This window comes from Peromyscus maniculatus, chromosome 6, assembly GCF_049852395.1.
Source record: "Peromyscus maniculatus bairdii isolate BWxNUB_F1_BW_parent chromosome 6, HU_Pman_BW_mat_3.1, whole genome shotgun sequence".
NCBI classification, from domain to species: Eukaryota; Metazoa; Chordata; class Mammalia; order Rodentia; family Cricetidae; genus Peromyscus; species Peromyscus maniculatus.
The window spans coordinates 76,679,675-76,695,990 of record NC_134857.1 but is presented as its reverse complement, the minus strand read 5'-3'; the positions used below and the strand labels follow the sequence as shown (position 1 = coordinate 76,695,990).

The 16,316-nt window shown below is 52.9% G+C and overlaps 1 protein-coding gene and 1 long non-coding RNA gene across 4 annotated transcripts; one reads left to right on the top strand and one right to left on the bottom strand.

The window, feature by feature from the left end:
- Positions 1-10: 10 nt before the first annotated feature.
- Pias3 (protein inhibitor of activated STAT 3) lies at positions 11-9,653 on the bottom strand. 3 transcript variants are annotated; one of them, XM_006982592.4, is made up of 14 exons: positions 9,527-9,653; positions 6,204-6,621; positions 5,957-6,041; positions 5,769-5,819; positions 5,460-5,550; positions 4,646-4,780; positions 4,357-4,462; positions 3,868-3,941; positions 3,600-3,760; positions 2,553-2,686; positions 2,305-2,473; positions 2,017-2,150; positions 1,826-1,863; positions 11-1,349 (listed from the first exon to the last, which is right to left on the bottom strand). In XM_006982592.4, exons 2-14 carry the CDS (start codon positions 6,616-6,618, stop codon positions 1,083-1,085), a joined length of 1,860 nt encoding a protein of 619 aa, XP_006982654.1. In that variant the 5' UTR covers positions 6,619-6,621; positions 9,527-9,653; the 3' UTR covers positions 11-1,082. The 3 variants fall into 3 exon arrangements, with proteins under 3 accessions (XP_006982654.1, XP_076430729.1, XP_076430730.1); XM_076574614.1 differs by lacking the exon at positions 9,527-9,653 and adding an exon at positions 8,792-8,928; XM_076574615.1 differs by lacking the exon at positions 9,527-9,653 and adding an exon at positions 7,132-7,236.
- A 127-nt stretch (positions 9,654-9,780) lies between these two features.
- LOC143273917 (uncharacterized) lies at positions 9,781-15,594 on the top strand. The gene is made up of 2 exons (XR_013052229.1): positions 9,781-11,860; positions 15,420-15,594. It is a non-coding gene; the product is annotated as an uncharacterized LOC143273917 (long non-coding RNA).
- Positions 15,595-16,316: the final 722 nt, after the last annotated feature.

The following is a 16,316-nucleotide window of genomic DNA, read 5'->3' as shown; positions in this document are numbered from 1 at the left end:
GACGCTCACAGAACATTCACAACCTTTATTGTAGGTGAGAACTCTGCTACAACTCTGAGGATAAAAAGTAACATCACGACAAAGGGCCTTGGCCCTAAAGGGGCCTGAGGAGTGGGAGGAGAACGCAGAGCCCCAACGTCCCACAAAAGGTGCAGAATGATCTAGGCCTGGCCACAGGTCACTAGAAGCGTAGGCCCTTGGTTGTTTAGCATAAGAAACTTAAATATAGCCGGGCGGTGGTGGCGCACGCCTTTAATCCCAGCACTCGGGAGGCAGAGCCAGGCGGATCTCTGTGAGTTCGAGGCCAGCCTGGGCTACCAAGTGAGTTCCAGGAAAGGCGCAAAGCTACACAGAGAAACCCTGTCTCGAAAAACCAAAAAAAAAAAAAAAAAAAAAAAAAAGAAACTTAAATATATAAATAGAGAGACCCAGGCAGTAGGCAGGCCACGTCCTGCTCCCGAGCCCCTGGGAATCAGGACTAAGACCTTGTTTCCTCCTCAAGTCATACTGGGAAGGAAAAGGCAGGGGAAGTCATCTTTGGATAATTTGGGGTTTTCTTAGTTATGTACAAAAAAGAAATCCGCAACCCAAAATAGAGTTCTCTGTCCATCTCTGAAGCTTTGTGTCTCAGATCTGCCACCTGACTGTGTGGCCAGAGAGAACGGAATGGACGTGAAAAGGACAGACGTTTGGGTTTGGGAAGGGAAGGCATCTGGAGGGCCAGGAACATGCCTTTTCCCCAAGAGGCTGCAGATCTGGTAAAGGCTGAGGAACCCCTCTTCCCTCAGCCCGTAACCCTCCATCTGCCTCCCACCGCCTAGGTCACCATACCCCAAGGAATGTGCCACCATCGAAGAACACTTCCAAAGACAGACCCCAACACCCTTTAAAACAGGTTAAATGTTAACCCTTTGAGTACCAGCCTCGTTAGGCAGAGATAAGGCCAAAAGCAGGTATCCATGAAGGCCTGGTCTGGCCTCTGGCCAAAGACCCCTGAGGGATCAGGGTACCCAGGGGTTGGGAACCCAACAGCACATCTGCTCAGTGCTGGGGGCCAATGAGAGTTTCATGATCCAAGTAACTCAGTCCAAGGAGATGACATCTGACCGACAGCCAGTCAAAGAGGGGCCTGAAGGCAGGGGTCCTCCGTGCCCTTCCCTCAAGGAACTCCCAGGGGCCACAATACTGCTGACACGGCCAGGAGGGGGCGCTGGAGTGGAGCTGCGGTGAGCGCTTCCCAGTGTGGGGGCCAGCGGGCCCAGGAAATGGGAGGGGGTTCCCCGGTACTGGAAGAAGTGGCCGAGGGTGTCCTGTTCATCGAGTGACGTGATGACAGAAGGACCATAGTGCTGGGGATGAAGGACACAGCTTCAGGCTTTATCTTGACTCGCCACCTCCCAACACCCATCTTGAGACTGCTCTGTGGGGTACCAACCCTGTGGATCTCAAGGCATTCTTGACAAGAGAAGCAGGGGACCTCTCCATCTCTGCCCTCCTTCCCCAGACCCTTCCCCTATGCCCTGCCTTGAGACACGCCTGCCAGATACCCAGTCCTTGGCCTCGTGGGTGTCTGAAATGTGTAGAACATCCACAGGGGAAGGCTCTAAGTACATGTGGGGGCGGGTGGACAGAAGGAGACTACATGAAAGGAGCTAGGAAGACACAGGTGTGAACACGAAGTTCACAGGGAGATAAGCTGCTACATTCCCCTCTCACAGAAAAGCATTTGGAATCCCTAGGGAAATTGGACAGGGAAAGACAGTGCCATCGGGGTCTAAAAAGGACTCTTCCGAGATCTTAGATCTCGCTAGGAACGACCACTTACCTGACTCTCAGTCTGAAGGAAAGAAAATAAATCTAAACCTGTAGGAAAAGAAAAATCAAAATCAACCCCCTGCTGACCCCTTCACCACAAGAAAATAATCCCCCTGTCCCTGGGGCTCTGTAGAGGAACAGGTCTAGAGAGGGTATGCCAGGGCAGGACCCCCACCCACCCACTTAGGATCAGTGTCATACCTTGGATGTCGGCCCCCAGTGGAAAGGCAGGTGGGTACTCATGTAGTGGGAGACTGGACAGGAAATCGCTGCCCAGTGTGCCCATGGCAGGGCTCCGCAGCACCGAAGATGGCTGGTGGCCAGAAGTCAGGACTCTGCGTGGAGAGAAGGAGCTGGAGAAAAGGCCAAGCACAGCGGCCCTGGGTCCCGTTCCGCCCACCCTTCCCTGCCCCAAAGCCTGCCTGTGATCAGAAAGCAGGTCTGCCATCCGCCCCTCCTGCTACAGATGCAGCCTTTTCTCACACCTACCCTTTGCCTCCAGGAAGGGCTGGAATGGCGGCCGCCGTGACAGGACAGTGCTTCTTGGGTGGGGGCAGATCTTCCTCATCTGATGAGCTTTCGATTGTCAAGTCAATAACTTCAACCTTCTTCTTATTCTCCGATGGATTTCCCTCTTGGACTGAGCTATACTGGAGGCCTGTGGTTGGTTAAGAAGACTGTCTCAGAAAAAGGACCATCCGTGATTTAGCTCAATTGGGGAGCAGGGGGTCACTCACCATCCAGCCCATACCCTGGCGGGGGGCAAACCTCAGATGCCTCCTTCTTAGGTTTCATTGGACACCAGGAGCCATCCTCCATGAACTGGATCTCATCACAATCCGAGCAGGAGTTAAGAATTTCCATGAATAAACTAGGAGAGGACATGGGGATTCATGGGGCTGGGCGCTGGCTGAGACACGCTTCCTGTGCCTCAGTCTCCTCATCTCTATTATGCACCCTACTGGACCTCTCTGGGTTGTTGCTGGCACAGAAATAAAGCACAGGCTGGGACTGTAGCTCAATAACAGAGCACTTGCTTAGCATGGGTCCTAAGTTGTTTTTTTTTTTTTTTTTTTTTTTTAGAGACAGGGTTTCTCTGGGTAACCCTGGCTGTCCTAGAACTCACTCTGTAGATCAGGCTGGCCTCAAACTCAGAGATCCGCCTGCCACTGCCTCCAGAATGAATGCTGGGATTAAAGGTGTGTGCCACCAGACCCAGCAAACTTCACAAATTTTAGGTGCAGGCTTAAACCTTCTCAAAAGACACCGTGAGAGCCCTAACGGAAGCTGTGGAAGGGAACTAAGTCTACTTAGGACCAAAAAAAGTATTCCCTTGTGGGGGTGGTGGAAGTCTAGCTATGTAAGTATATCCAGGACCTCAAAAAACAAACCTTATTGTGCCAATCTAATAAATGCCATGTGGAATAGTAAAAGTGAAAAGGAATGTGACTGCCACGTGCTGTGGGAAGTTCCCACGGTTGTCATCGGCAATCTACTGGAACAATTCAATGTATGGCTCTGCCACTCACGAATGTGACCTTCGGCTCTGTCCCCCTCCTCACCTGTAACCATGACACATATGTTGTGGGGCTATTATCAGGACTCAGTGAGACAATGCATGCAAAACGCTGAGCACGATGTCATCTATTCTAAGTCCTGAGCGTCACACACTGTGGATGACTAAGGAGATGCAGAGAGAGCTGAGACCCAGGAGAAGTAAGCCCTGAAGTGGGGAAGGCATCTAAGTGACTGTCCTAGGACAGAGGGAAGCGGCAAAGCCCTACCCGTCAATAACGAGAGATTCATAGGGAGCCTTCTTATCACACACTGGACACGTCCACGTTGGCTTCTTCTCATTCATCTGTAGATAGAGGGCGGCGTCGAAGCTCTGCAGGTGAGCGCAGGTAAGGGCGCGGCACGGGACGGTCAGGCGCATCTTCCCGAGCTGATGAGAGAGAGCTCACCTAGAAAACTTTGCTCTAGTACCCTCGGGAACCGTCTTCAGACTTTAACCCCACCTCCCTCCCACGTCCGCTCGCCCCGTGTACCCACCGGGCACATGAGTGACACCCGGAGACTTGTAGTAGCCACCTCACTGTCAGGATCAGCGGTCAGCTTCTCCTTGACTGAAACAAGAGTGATGTGAGAGCGTGGGGTCAGCAAGGCTGGAGGCAGCCTGGAGGCAGCTGAGAGGAGTCTCGGGGGGCCCATGGCAAGTCACAGGAGTGGATCTGGATTGAGAAGGCTGGGTATGGAAAAGAGATTTCTCCATCCCTGAAGATGTTTAAACACCGCAGGGTGAAACGTGGGCCACGTTAGAGACATCTCGATGGAAGCGAAGCATCGTGTGAGGGTTAGACTGAATGAAGCTCAGGGCTTCTCAGGACAGAGAACTCAGAACTCAGTGGGGGTGGAATTAGAGACGGAGGAGGAGCACAGGGGTTGGGGTGGGCTGGAGACCATGTAACAGAGTTGGTGATAAAGCCTGGGGAGCAGCAGGAAGCCCTGAGCCCAAGGTGGAAGGAGGAAAACGCTACTCACTCAGTGCCCGGGAATGGTCCGGATTCCGGATCCCCTTTGCTCTGAGTTTTTGGAGAAGGGTCCCTGCAGTCAACTGCCTCACCAGGTACACAGACAAGGAGTAATTCTACTTGGGGAAGGGGGAGGGAGAGTTAGCTTCTGCTTCCTCCCTCCCCCTTCCCCCATACTGTGTCTCGCAAAGACCAGAGGCGTGGCCCTAAGCAGAGAGGCCCATAAAGAGCAGGATGAATCCCCAACCCCAAACTAGACGACTCCCCTGCAGCCTCTACAGGCCTCCGGCCATGCTCACCCGTCCAAACTCAGATGACCAATTAACCACGATGGTGTTGGGGACGGTGGCTGAGAGCCGAGCCAGGGATGTGATGTTGATTGGGCGGCTGGGCCTCTTGGGCTCAGCTCCGTTCTTGGTGGGGGGGAGGTAACCCTGAGGAAGGGAGGGACTCGTTAGTGGAGTCAGAGCACTGGGAAAGGGTTCCACTCTAACAACAGCAATCCCGTCTCAGGTTACTCTCTGGAGGGAGGCCAGCAAAGGAGTAGGGATCCACAGGCCGTGTGAGAGGTTCACTTCTGGGGGGAGTGGGGGGCTTATTTCTTAACCCAGGAACCAGTCACTGAGTCCCGGGGAACAACAGAGACACGAGAATCTTCCTCTCATCTGACATCATAACCTCTTAGAAGTCTTTTCTAAACCTTTGTATTAAACTGGTGTCCCTCCTCTGGGTTCTGACGAAAATTATTCAGTCCTATTTTATTTGACTCATTTTTTTTTTTTTACTAATTTTTTGAGAATTTCATACCATGTGTTTTGATCCTATTCACTCCCATCCTCAATTCTTCCCAGAACCACCCCACTTTTCTACTCACCCAACTTTGACCCCCCCCACACAAACACACAAATTTATCAAGCACAGTTTGTGCGCCCTGCCACAGAAGCATGGCCGACCTGCCAGTCAGCCCTGTTTTAATACTCTCTAGATTATACTGATTCTGCTAATAACTGAGCAACTACTACATGGCAGGCACTGTGCTCAGCATTATCTTTTCATAAGAGGTTTTTAAACTTTGTACTTATTTGTTGCCAAAAGGGAAGAATCTCCACCTACCGGCAGGGGGCAGAGTTTCCCATTAACCTTGACAAAGAGGTTAGGGGGGAAATAGTCCTCCTGGGGGCAGCTAGTCTCACAGAGACAGAACCTGGTGAGGAAGGACAGGGCGAGTGAATGGTAAGTGGCACTTTTCTGAGGTGAGTCCCGCACTGAAGCAGGGAACGCTAGGGAAAAAAAAAACAGTCAAGAGGTATCTGTAGCCCCCAGCATCCCGAAGAGTCCCAGGGCCAGAGTGGACTGGGCAGGGCAGGAAGAGGGTATGTTCTAGCCCTGGTTAGCACCCACCCTTGTCAAGAAGCAACTCACCTCAGCTGCACTTGTATGGTGTAATCGCACTTGGCTCCTGGTAGAACCTCCCTGCAACAAGAAAGAGAAATGTCAGTTCAGAGGGCAGAGATGGACAGAGCCAAAAAGATGTCCAGGGCACAGATGGAAGACGGGGGTGGGAGGGGAGGGGAGGGGGGGTGAGAGACAAGGCAGGGCGGGAGAGGCACCTGGATGTGAGGATCTGCTGCACCTGCTGAGGGGTGAGTGCGAAGGTAAAGTGCGCTTCCTCAAACCTCTGGCTGGAGGTGGACGCTGAGGACACAAAGACAGAGTCATTCCCAGGCCCATGCCTCGGAAGTCACGCTCCCACCCCAGACTGCTGGCCCTACCAGACGAAAATCTAACAGAAAAAAAAAAAGTCCAGCCTGAACCCGAGTCCAGAAAGAGATTCCGAGGGACCCCAGTCAGCCATACCGAGGGTGGTGGGCCGGATGAGCTCCCCATAGACTTCATAGAAAGGCAGTGGCTTCATGGTGACATCGGGGTGCACAGGCTGGGGCAGAGGCGGGTGCATGTCCACCTCACGCTTAGGGCCCAGCAAGGTGCCAGGGGTGAGGAGGGAGGGCGGCATGGGGGCCAGGGGGCCTGGGGAGCCCACAGGAGAGGTGCCAGGCGGCAAGGAGAGCAGAGACAGGTCGGAGGGGCCCAGGGTCTTCCGGGGAAAGCGCCTGCGGTAAAGTTCTTTGATCTTCATCTGGACGCTGGGGGCACAGCTGGACTTGAGGAGGTGCAGGGCCTTGGCCAGGAGTTCGTGCTTCCGTCCACTCTTGTTCCGGCCGGCGAAGCCAAGGAGCACCTGGAGCTCAGACACCCGGAAACTCATCACCATGTGCTGGGGAGAGGGGCACAGAAAGGATCCCACATCACAAAGGCCCGTCCGCCCGTCCGTCCTGTGGATACGACGTGGAAGCTGAGCTCCTGGAGGACAGGGCCCCTCCCCTCCACCCCCAGTGTGGAAAAGCACTCTAAAATGAGTGCACTACCTGATGAGTAGCTGACCTGACCAGCTGAACCCACAGGGACCACCTAGCCCCATCCCTACCCCTAATCCAGACATTCCCTTAAGCCGATTATAGTCTCTCCAGGGCTCAGACGCCCAGGGTGTCCCTGCCTCCTGGGAAAAGGACTGGACACCAGGAGAAAGAGAAGGATTCAGGCCAGGCAGCCCCGTGAGGAAGACAGAGGCCAGGTGGCTAGAGGATTGTACCCCACGGCCCACCCCTCCCAACCACCACAATCCACCTCTATTTCCCCCGAATCTCTGAACTGAAGCTTTGATGGTCAGGGATTTTAGGTCAGAGTTCAACCCTCCATCATCATCCACACTCACAAGTACACATACACTTTTGTTTGTTTTCGAGTCAGGGTTTCTCGGTGTAGTTTCGGTGCCTGTCCTGGATCTCGTGCTGTAGACCAGGCTGGCCTCGAACTCACGGAGATCCACCTGCCTCTGCCTCCCGAGTGCTGGGATTAAAGACGTGCACCGCCGCCCACCGCCACCACCACCAGCTCACACATACGCTTTTTACATTATTTACATACACACACTCCTTTAATCCTGTTTTACTAGAAGGAAGCTACCAAAATTTGTAGGGGAGAAGGATGAATCCATAAGTCTAGGTAATTAGCCTGACTTACTCCATCGGTCAGGAACTAATATCTTTTCTCTCCCACAGGGGTGGAAACCAAAGCAAAGTTCTCACAGAGACCCCAGGAGAATGAGACTGGTATCCATGGACCAGGGCACAGAAGCAAGCTTTTTTGTTTGTTTGTTTGTTTTGGTTTTTTTCAAGACAGGCTTTCTCCGTGTAGCCCTGGCTGTCCTGGAACTCACTCTGTAGACCAGACTGGCTTCGAACTCACAGAGACCCGCCTGCCTCTGCCTCCCGAGTACATGTGCCAGCACCGCCCAGCTCAAAAATAAGCTCCCAAGGGGTGATGACCCAGGGGCTAGAACTCAAGCCTGTCCAGGACCAGGATGGAGAAAAGCCAGAAGACGGGGGCGATGAAGGTCTGAGGTTCCGAGGGACGCCCTGAGAAGTGGTTTCCTGAAGACTGGGGGGGAGGGAGGGGCAAGATCTCCCTCCTTGTAGGGCTCCCTTCTGTGAATGTCTAGAAGACCCAGTCACGAGGCAGGCAGCTCATGAGCTCCCCAAGTTCTTTTCCTCTTGGACTCCTTTCCAGGAATGTGATGAAAACCTTTCCCCCTCTACCTTCCCGCTCTCAGCTCCGCCTACTTGTTTTTATTTCTCCATGGGCTTTTCTAACTTATTTCTCCGATCCTCGGGGCTCACGCTCCTCCACCTCTCCACCAACCGCGCCTCCTTGAGCCAGCTCAGCCCGCAGGATGCTCCTGCCCCATCCTAACCTTAAGGTTCACCCCCATAGAGCCCCGCCCCCGACGCCTTGGCCGCCCACTGGTCCTTCCCCAGGCTCGGATGCCAAGCGCAGCCCCAGAGCCTCCCTCCCAGGCTGCACGTCCCCGGGAGCCTGCAGCCTGCAGCCTGCAGCCAGCCTCGGGTCCCGGGACGCCATCCCTGCGTCTCCCTCCGCCCCACTGACGGCCGCACCCCTCGGCCCGATGGACTCGCCCCTCCGCCCCTGGCGCGGCTCGCTCTCTCTCTCGCCGTCGCGCGCGCGCGCGCCTGACACTCCCCTGCAACCACCTAGGCTACGAAGAGCGGCTCCGGCCCACGTCCCCGCCCCCCTGTGCCTCGGCCCCCCGCGGCGACATTTTTTTTCTCTCTCTCCCCCCCCCCCACCTCCACCCTCCGCCCCACCCCTGCATCTGCCCCGCGGCCCCGCCCCCGGGGTGCCGCCGCCGCCGCCGCCGCAGCAGCAGCCCCTGCTGCCCGCGGCCGCTGCCCGCGCATCCCTGCGGCCCGGCCCTGACACGTCGCCCGCGGCCACCCGGGCCCCGCGGCGCCCAGCCGGGTCGCCTCCCCGCCGCGGCGCGCGGGCGATCGGGTCCCGCCGGGGCCGGGGGAGGGGGGCCCCGGTACCTTTAACTCGCCCAGCTCCGCCATCTTGAGACATCGCAGGCGCCCCAGCCCGAGCCGGAGCTCAGGCCCAGGGACCGGCGCAAACTCTCCGCCCCAGCGCCGGCCGCAAAGGCCGCCTGCTCCGCCCCGTCCGGCCCCCTACACCTCCCCTTCCCGGCCCCGCCCGCCGGGCTTCGGACGGCCGCCGGCCTCGCCCCTTCTTCCGCGGCCCCGCCGCGCCCGGCGAGTGTCCCCGCCGGTGGACGGGCGGGCAGGACGGGCGGGCGGGCGACGCGGTGGCCCCGCGGGGAGTGTGCGGCACGGGGATCGCGGGGCCCTGCGGGTAACGGAGAGGAGGCGGGCCCGAAGGGATGGGCTTTTCGGGGGCCAAGGATCCTTGAGAGATGGGGGGGCGGGGGAAGTATCCGGAACTGCCGGAGCTCCGAGGAAGGGGGAGGGGCGGCGAAGTTGGAGCCCGTGTCCCGTCCCCCCCACCCCACCCGGTCTCCCCCCTCCCTCCGCACCCCGGGAGCTGCAAGTTTAGCCAGCGAAGTCCCAGAGTTCTGCCGACTCCCGGAGCGACGCGCCTGGCCCTTTCTTAGGGAAGTTGGGGACTTGGGAACGGTTGGAGACGGCTGTCCTCGATCCTTCTCCTCCCCCGGACACACAGCAGCCACAAGCGTAGCAGCTCCGGCTTAGCGCCGCACGACTCAAGGCTGGACGGCAGCAAAGTTGGGCGCGGAAAGCAAGACTTACCTGCAGAGTTGCGGAGGGGTGGGCCCCAGGGCGGACCGGGCTCGCGGGGCTCCCCGCAGGCTGCACAGCCCGAGTTGGGTCCCAGCCGCTGGACGCTGCAGCCTCAGCTCCGCCCGGGCCGGAGCTCCGCCCGGGCTAGCGTTGCTGCTGAGGCCGCCCCCTCCAGGATAAGCCCGCCAGGACCGGGGAGAGGGGAGAGGAGGCGGAGCCCAGGAGCCGGCGGGAGATGTTTAACTCCTGGGAGCGCTTGGGAGAGAAGAGGTTCTCGGCGTTCGACGGCGCAGTAACTCTGATCCCTTGCAGGAGTGCAAGGCCTGGGCTGGGCGGGGAGGCAAGACTGTGTGCCCCGGGAATCTGGCTGTTGAAAGAGGTTCTAGGACGAGATCTCCATCTGCCTAGCGGGAAGCCTGGGCTGCAAATGGAAAATAGACAATCCAAACCCCGCAGATGGCCCTCTATCACCCGACCTTCAAATATGCTTACAGCAACTAGGGATCCCACAGTTTTGGTGTCGTTCACACGAACACAGGAGAGGTACAGACGCGGAGGAGACACTTCTGCCCCTCTTTGAAGTGCCTACTCCCTCCTCCAAAGCTTTGCCCCGCCCCCCGTGGGTCCTGTCTCAACCAAGCTGGCCACTCACTCGCAGACGAGTAATTCATTTATTTATGAAGGTAGCTACTTTGAGGCAGTGTGCCTTATACTAGTTTTTGCAAAGCCACATTGTGTAGTTGTTTGGGGCCTAAGGGATAATGTCATTTGTCCAGTAAGTCGTTGACAAGGAGGGTAAATATTAAAGTGCTAATGAGGGATTGTTAGGTGTTGAGGACTTAAAACCTTTCGAAAGCTCAGTCTACCTCAGAGGCAGGTTGTTACGCAAACAGTGAGCATACAGAAAATAAACGGCTTTAATAAATACTAGGAATAATCCCATTTAGCCTAAGCCTTCGCTGTGATCCTTCCCATGAGCACCAACCCAAGCTGCAAGCCATACGGTGCTAACAATATTCCTAGGTGCCTGATGCACGCATTTGACCGATTCCTGGGTTTTGTTCCTAGGGAAATGACCACTCTCTCCTAACACTGGGCATGGGAGAGGAGTGTCCTTGCTGCCTGAAATGATGGCCCCTCAAGCTGAATCCAGACGAAGTATGTAGCCCTAAGTCCCATCTGCTGCCTCTGGCCTCTGAGTCTTACTCAGGCCCTGATGCTTTTTGTCCCTTCTGGGGGTGAACCCGGCACCTTGTACAGGCTGGGCAAGGGCTGTGCCACTGAGCTACTGGCCCGGCCACCGGAGCTCACGGCCACCGGAACTCATCTATGACCCCTGTTCTTTTGTTTTCTCTTAGACTTGATATCCCTTTTTGTTCAGGACTTTTTTGGTGACCCCAGGCCTCAGGTAAATAGGAATAGAAAAGTAAGTACATAAATCAAGCATTCACTGACAATAAACCATAGAGAAATTTCCTTTTTTTTTTTTTTTTTTTTTTTTTTTTCCTTTTTCTAAGACAGGGTTTCGGTGTTGTCGTGGCCATCCTGGGACTCACTCTGTAGACCAGGCTGGCCTCGAACTTGCAGAGATCCACCTGCCTCTGCCTCCTGAGTGATGGGATTAAAGGTGTGTGCCACCACTGTCTAGCCATAAAGAAATTTCTGATTCTTTGGTATACATATAACTTTACCATTTATTAAAGAGGAAAGCAGCTGTGTGTGGTGGAACACACCTTTAATAAAGTGCTGTTTGTTTATGTCTGTTTTATTAAAACCCAAGTTAGAAACTCAAAGAGCATTGTTTTAAAAACCAAACTTTCTAACAATACAATCCAAACATATACTAATTTGAAACATTCTAAGGAGTGATGATAGGAAAATGTTTAAAATATTTATTTTCCATAATTAAGCCATTAATTTTTTTATAAGAACAGAACATTTTGTATGGATAGTAAAAAAAAAATTGCCAATACTTGAAATTTATGTATGTCAATTATTCCTCAACAAAGCTATAAAAGTGTACAGAAAGTAAGCCTCATCCTTTGTTTGTTTGTTTGTTTGTTTTTCAAGACAGGGTTTTTGGTGCTTGTCCTAGAATTCCCTCTGTAGCCCAGGCTGGCCTCGAACTCACAGAGATCCACCTGCCTCTGCCTCCTGAGTGCTGGGATTAAAGGGGTGCGCGACCACCGCCCAGCATAAGCCTCATCTTAATTGTTAGTGATACAACGAAAGAAGATCTCCTAAAAGTGTTCATTTGAAAGTTGGACATGTTTCCCTACTGTAATCCCATCACGCTGATGGCAGGCAAATCAACTCAAGTTTGAGACCAGTTTGGTCTGCATGGTGAGTTCCACTCCAGCCAAGACTATACGACAAGACTCAGTCTCAAAACAAAATTAAAATAAAAATCAGCCGGGTATGGTAGCACACGCCTTTAATCCCAGCTCTTGGGAGCCAGAGGCAGGGGATTGCTGAGAGTTCTAGGACAGCCAGGGCTACATAGTGAGACCCTGTCTCAATAATAATAATAATAATAATAATAATAATAATAATAATAATAATAATTTGAGCACTTGGGAGATAAAGGCATGAAGATCAAGAGTTGAAGGCCAAGCCAGGTTTGGTGGAGGACCTTCAAATACCAGTTTCCCAAAGGCAGAGGCAGGCAGATCTCTGTGAGCTCAACACCAGCCATAGTCAGTTCTCAGGAAGCAAAGGCAGGGGGATCTCTGAGCTCGAGGCCAGCCTGGTCTACAGAGCGAGTTCCAGGACAGCAAGGACTACACAGAGAAACCCTGTCTCGGGGTGGGGGGTGGGGGAAGTTCAAGACTAGTCTGAACTACATGAAGCCCTGTCTGAAAACAGGGAGGGGTGGGGGATGGGTAGTAAGCTGGCCCAGTTGGTAAAGGTGCCAGCTGACCGGAACCCACTCTGCACATGGTAAAAGATGAGGACTAGCCTTCAAAACCATCCTCTAACCGCCACACATGCCAGGGCGTGCAAGATGAATACAAATGTAATAAATGTTTAAGTGAAAATAATAAAAGGTGCATTAAGACTGGGGTTAGAAGTTTAGCCTAGTGGAAGAGCATGTGCCTGGAACCCTGGGTTCAGTCCAGTGTGAATTTGAGGTTGCACATTCCAGTGTCATACCAGGGTTAACAGAGAACCGGGGCACATGGATTTCATCCTCTTTGCAAGCTCTGTTGATAAGAACCCAGGCTGAGGATGCAGCTTGGTGGTAGTGTGCCTGCCTCAAATGCCGAGGGCCTGGCTATACTCCCCAGGCCGCTTTTGTTGTTGTTATTTGTTTTGTTTTAATCTGTGCTGCTCTTAATATTCTATCCCAGCGGCTGGCACATAGTAGACTCCTTAAATATGTGTTTAATGAATTACTGTTGCCCATTAGGACCTTTCAAAGACTTAGTGTTGGGCGCTAGATAGATGGCTCAGTGAATAATGGCACTTCCTGTTCTTGCAGGGGACCAGAGTTCAGTCCCCAGCACCCACAACCAGCTGGAACTTCAGCTCTAGGACCCAACACCCTCTTCTTACCTCCCTGAGCACCTGCCTGCACAGGGGTGGACAAACACATGCACATAAGATCAAAAACACAGTATGGATGGCACCATCAGCCACCAAGCTTCACCCACTCTCACCTGCATATACACATCCTACCATCTAAAACCTGGAAAACGAGGGGAGGGGAATCGACAGGTCCCTACCAAAGTCCGCTTAGACGGTCCAGGAGGAAGAGAGGGAGCAGCATGGTTAGAGCAGCTTCCGGCTGGGGATCATGAAAGCGAGGAAAAGTCACTATTTGCATTTGAAGTGACAGTTCAAGGGACTGTATGGAGGAGATGTGAGAAAGGCAGGAGCCAGGGAAGGTTCTCCTCCATTATATCCGGACCCCTCCCAGCTGCCATCCTGGGATCAGCTCCCTCCAGAGAGCCAAAGGCCTGGTTTTCATAACCTAAGCTGTTTCCTGACACACTTGAACTTAACCAAGTGAACTCTCCCTCTCTAGACCTTCCTCTCTGCAGTTTCTTGGTTTTCCCAAACCTCCAAATATAAGGACTGTGCCGGTGCTTGATCATCTCTGGTAACTGAGCGGACGGGGCAAAGATGCTGTTCCTCTCGGGAATGAGTGGCTCCTTCCTGTGCCCTCCCTGGCAACTCCCCGATTCTCTGGGAGTCTTCTCTCCGTTTTCTCACCCTTGACACAGTCCCCTTCACGTCCACATGAATCTCAGAGCCGGCCTGTGCCTTCTCTCTCATCTGACCCACGTTATCTCAGCTGCGTTTCCGCCCCAGCTGAGCTCTGGACCAGTTCCCTCAGCCCATGTGTAGCCCCAATTTCCCACAGCAGTGTCTCTTTGCCAGACTCCACGGCTGCCAACCCCCTGCAGTCTGACCCAGCTTCACCCAGCAGGGGGTGGGCTGAGGGAGAACAGGGGGGATCTGCTTCTAGGCCACCGGGCCAAGGCTCCAGATTTTGGAGGAACTCGTTGTCATGTAGTAGCCAGGCTAGTGGGGGCGGTCAGGTGACTGAGAGATCAAATCTTTCTGTCCTAGAACAGAAACCCAATGTCCCTTCCTTCTTTCAAGAATCAGATTTTTCTCACTGTGGACCTAAGGGTCACTTACATATTGAAAACTGCTTTAGAATATATGTGTATCTTTTTTTTATACAGATTTTTTTCTTTATCCCTATGTGCACCTAAAACAGAATGGTGATTACACAGGACCATGTGGGTCAAATATAGGAAAGATTTTAACAGGTAGAATTTTTTACTTTTTTACATTTATTCTGTGTGTGTGTGTGTGTGTGTGTGTGTGTACACATGTGTGTATTCCATCATAGACCCGGCAACAAGTGTGCTTCCTGCCTGAGATATTTGCAGGCTCCAGTTTTTTTTTTTTTAATTATGTATGTGAGAGAGAAGGTGAGTATCCTCAGAGGCTAGGGGTGTTCAATCCCTTTGGAGTTGGAATTATAGGCAGCTGTGAGCTGCCCAGCATGGCTGGAAGTCAGACTGGGTTCTCTGTTAGAGCAGTACTAATTCTTGTTTTATTTTGTTTTGTTTGTTTATTTGTTTGTTTTTTAAGTCAGGGTCTCTCACTGTGGAATAGGCTGGCCTCAGACGCACAGAGATCCACCTGCCCCTGCCTCCTGGGTGTACCACCACCACCACCACAGGCTGAGTATTCATTCTTTTTTTTTTTTTTTAATTTTTTTTAAATTTATTTATTTATTATGTATATAGCATGTATGACCAGAAGAGGGCACCAGACCTTATTACAGATGGTTGTGAGCCACCATGTGGTTGTTGGGAATTGAACTCAGGACCTCTGGAAGAGCAGTCAGTGCTCTTAACCTCTAAGCCATTTCTCCAGCCCCTTAGTATTCATTCTTAACTGTTGAGGCATCTCTCCAGGCCCAAATAAAATATTTTAGAATGAGCATCATAAAGAAAAACCCCTAAATTGGGAAGATGGCTCAGCAGTTAAGATCACTTGTTGCAGCCGGGGGTGTGGCCTAGGCCTTGAATCCCAGCATTTGGAGGCAGAGGTAGGTGGATCTCTGTGAGTTCCATAACAGAACTACATTGTGAGATCCTGCTGAGAGAGAAAGAGAGAGAGAGAGAGAGAGAGAGAGAGAGAGAGAGAGAGAGGTTGTTGCTCTTGCAGAGGACCCAGACTCAATTCCCTGCATCCACATGGCAGCAGCTTCTGTGACAGGCTTACTGGCAGGCAACACCCAGACCCAGGAGAAGCTATAAGCTGACCCCACCCAGGGAGGGCCTGCATCTAAGGGGAGGTACCTGACATCCCAAACATTCCATTAGATGAGGTGGCCAGATGTCCCCGAGTCTAGCACACACCTATTTTTGTTTTGCAGATACCTAGACGAATGTCAACCAATCAGAATTCTGAACCCTGGAAATCCCCTCACCCCAACCACGATGATAAAAGCCCTCCTTGCCTGGGCTCAGGGCTCTCTGCTCTCACCACTTTGTGGGACAGAGAGACCAAGCTCAGAGCTTGAAAATAAAGGCTCTTGCTTTTACATATGGGATTCTGTCTCCGTGGTGGTCTTTTGGGGGTCCCCACGATCTGGGCATAACAGAAAATACTATTTCAGATATGTATATATCAAATGTAAAATGCATTTACTATGGGTCAAAATCAAAGTTTAGAAATGAGGAAGTAGCAGCAGACTAGGCTATCAAAAAATGAAATGGAGGCACAGGATTTTAATCCCAACACTCACACTCGAGAGGCAGAGGCCAGCCTGGTCTACAGAGCAAGATCCAGGACAGCCAGAGCTACAGAGAAACCCTGTCTAAAAAAAAAAATCAGGTGTTAGGGAGTGGGAGGAGCCAACAGGTAGCTGTGAGGATCCCCAGTGCAGTAAATCTACCGTGACGGCCTTGCTGGGTGCACACCATTGCAAATCCGTCTACCCACCACCAGGAGCCGGCCTAATGGACACTCTGAACTCCTGTGACAGTGGTGTATCCACATAGGTTAGTCAGCTACAAATTTACCATTCTAGGGAGGGACTTTCCTAACAGGAGGAGAAAAAGATGTAGTGTTTGTTTGTTTGTTTTTGGACAGAGTGGCAGCTGTAGCCCAGGCTGGCTTTGGACTCACTTGTGTAGTCAAGGCTGTCTCTGAACTTCTGCACTGCCCATCCCTACCTCCCAAGCACTGAGTTTAAGGTGTGCACCAACCACACCCAGCGAATTTTTTTAAGTTGTTTGATCAAGATTTGTTTCCCACCCCACCCTCTTTT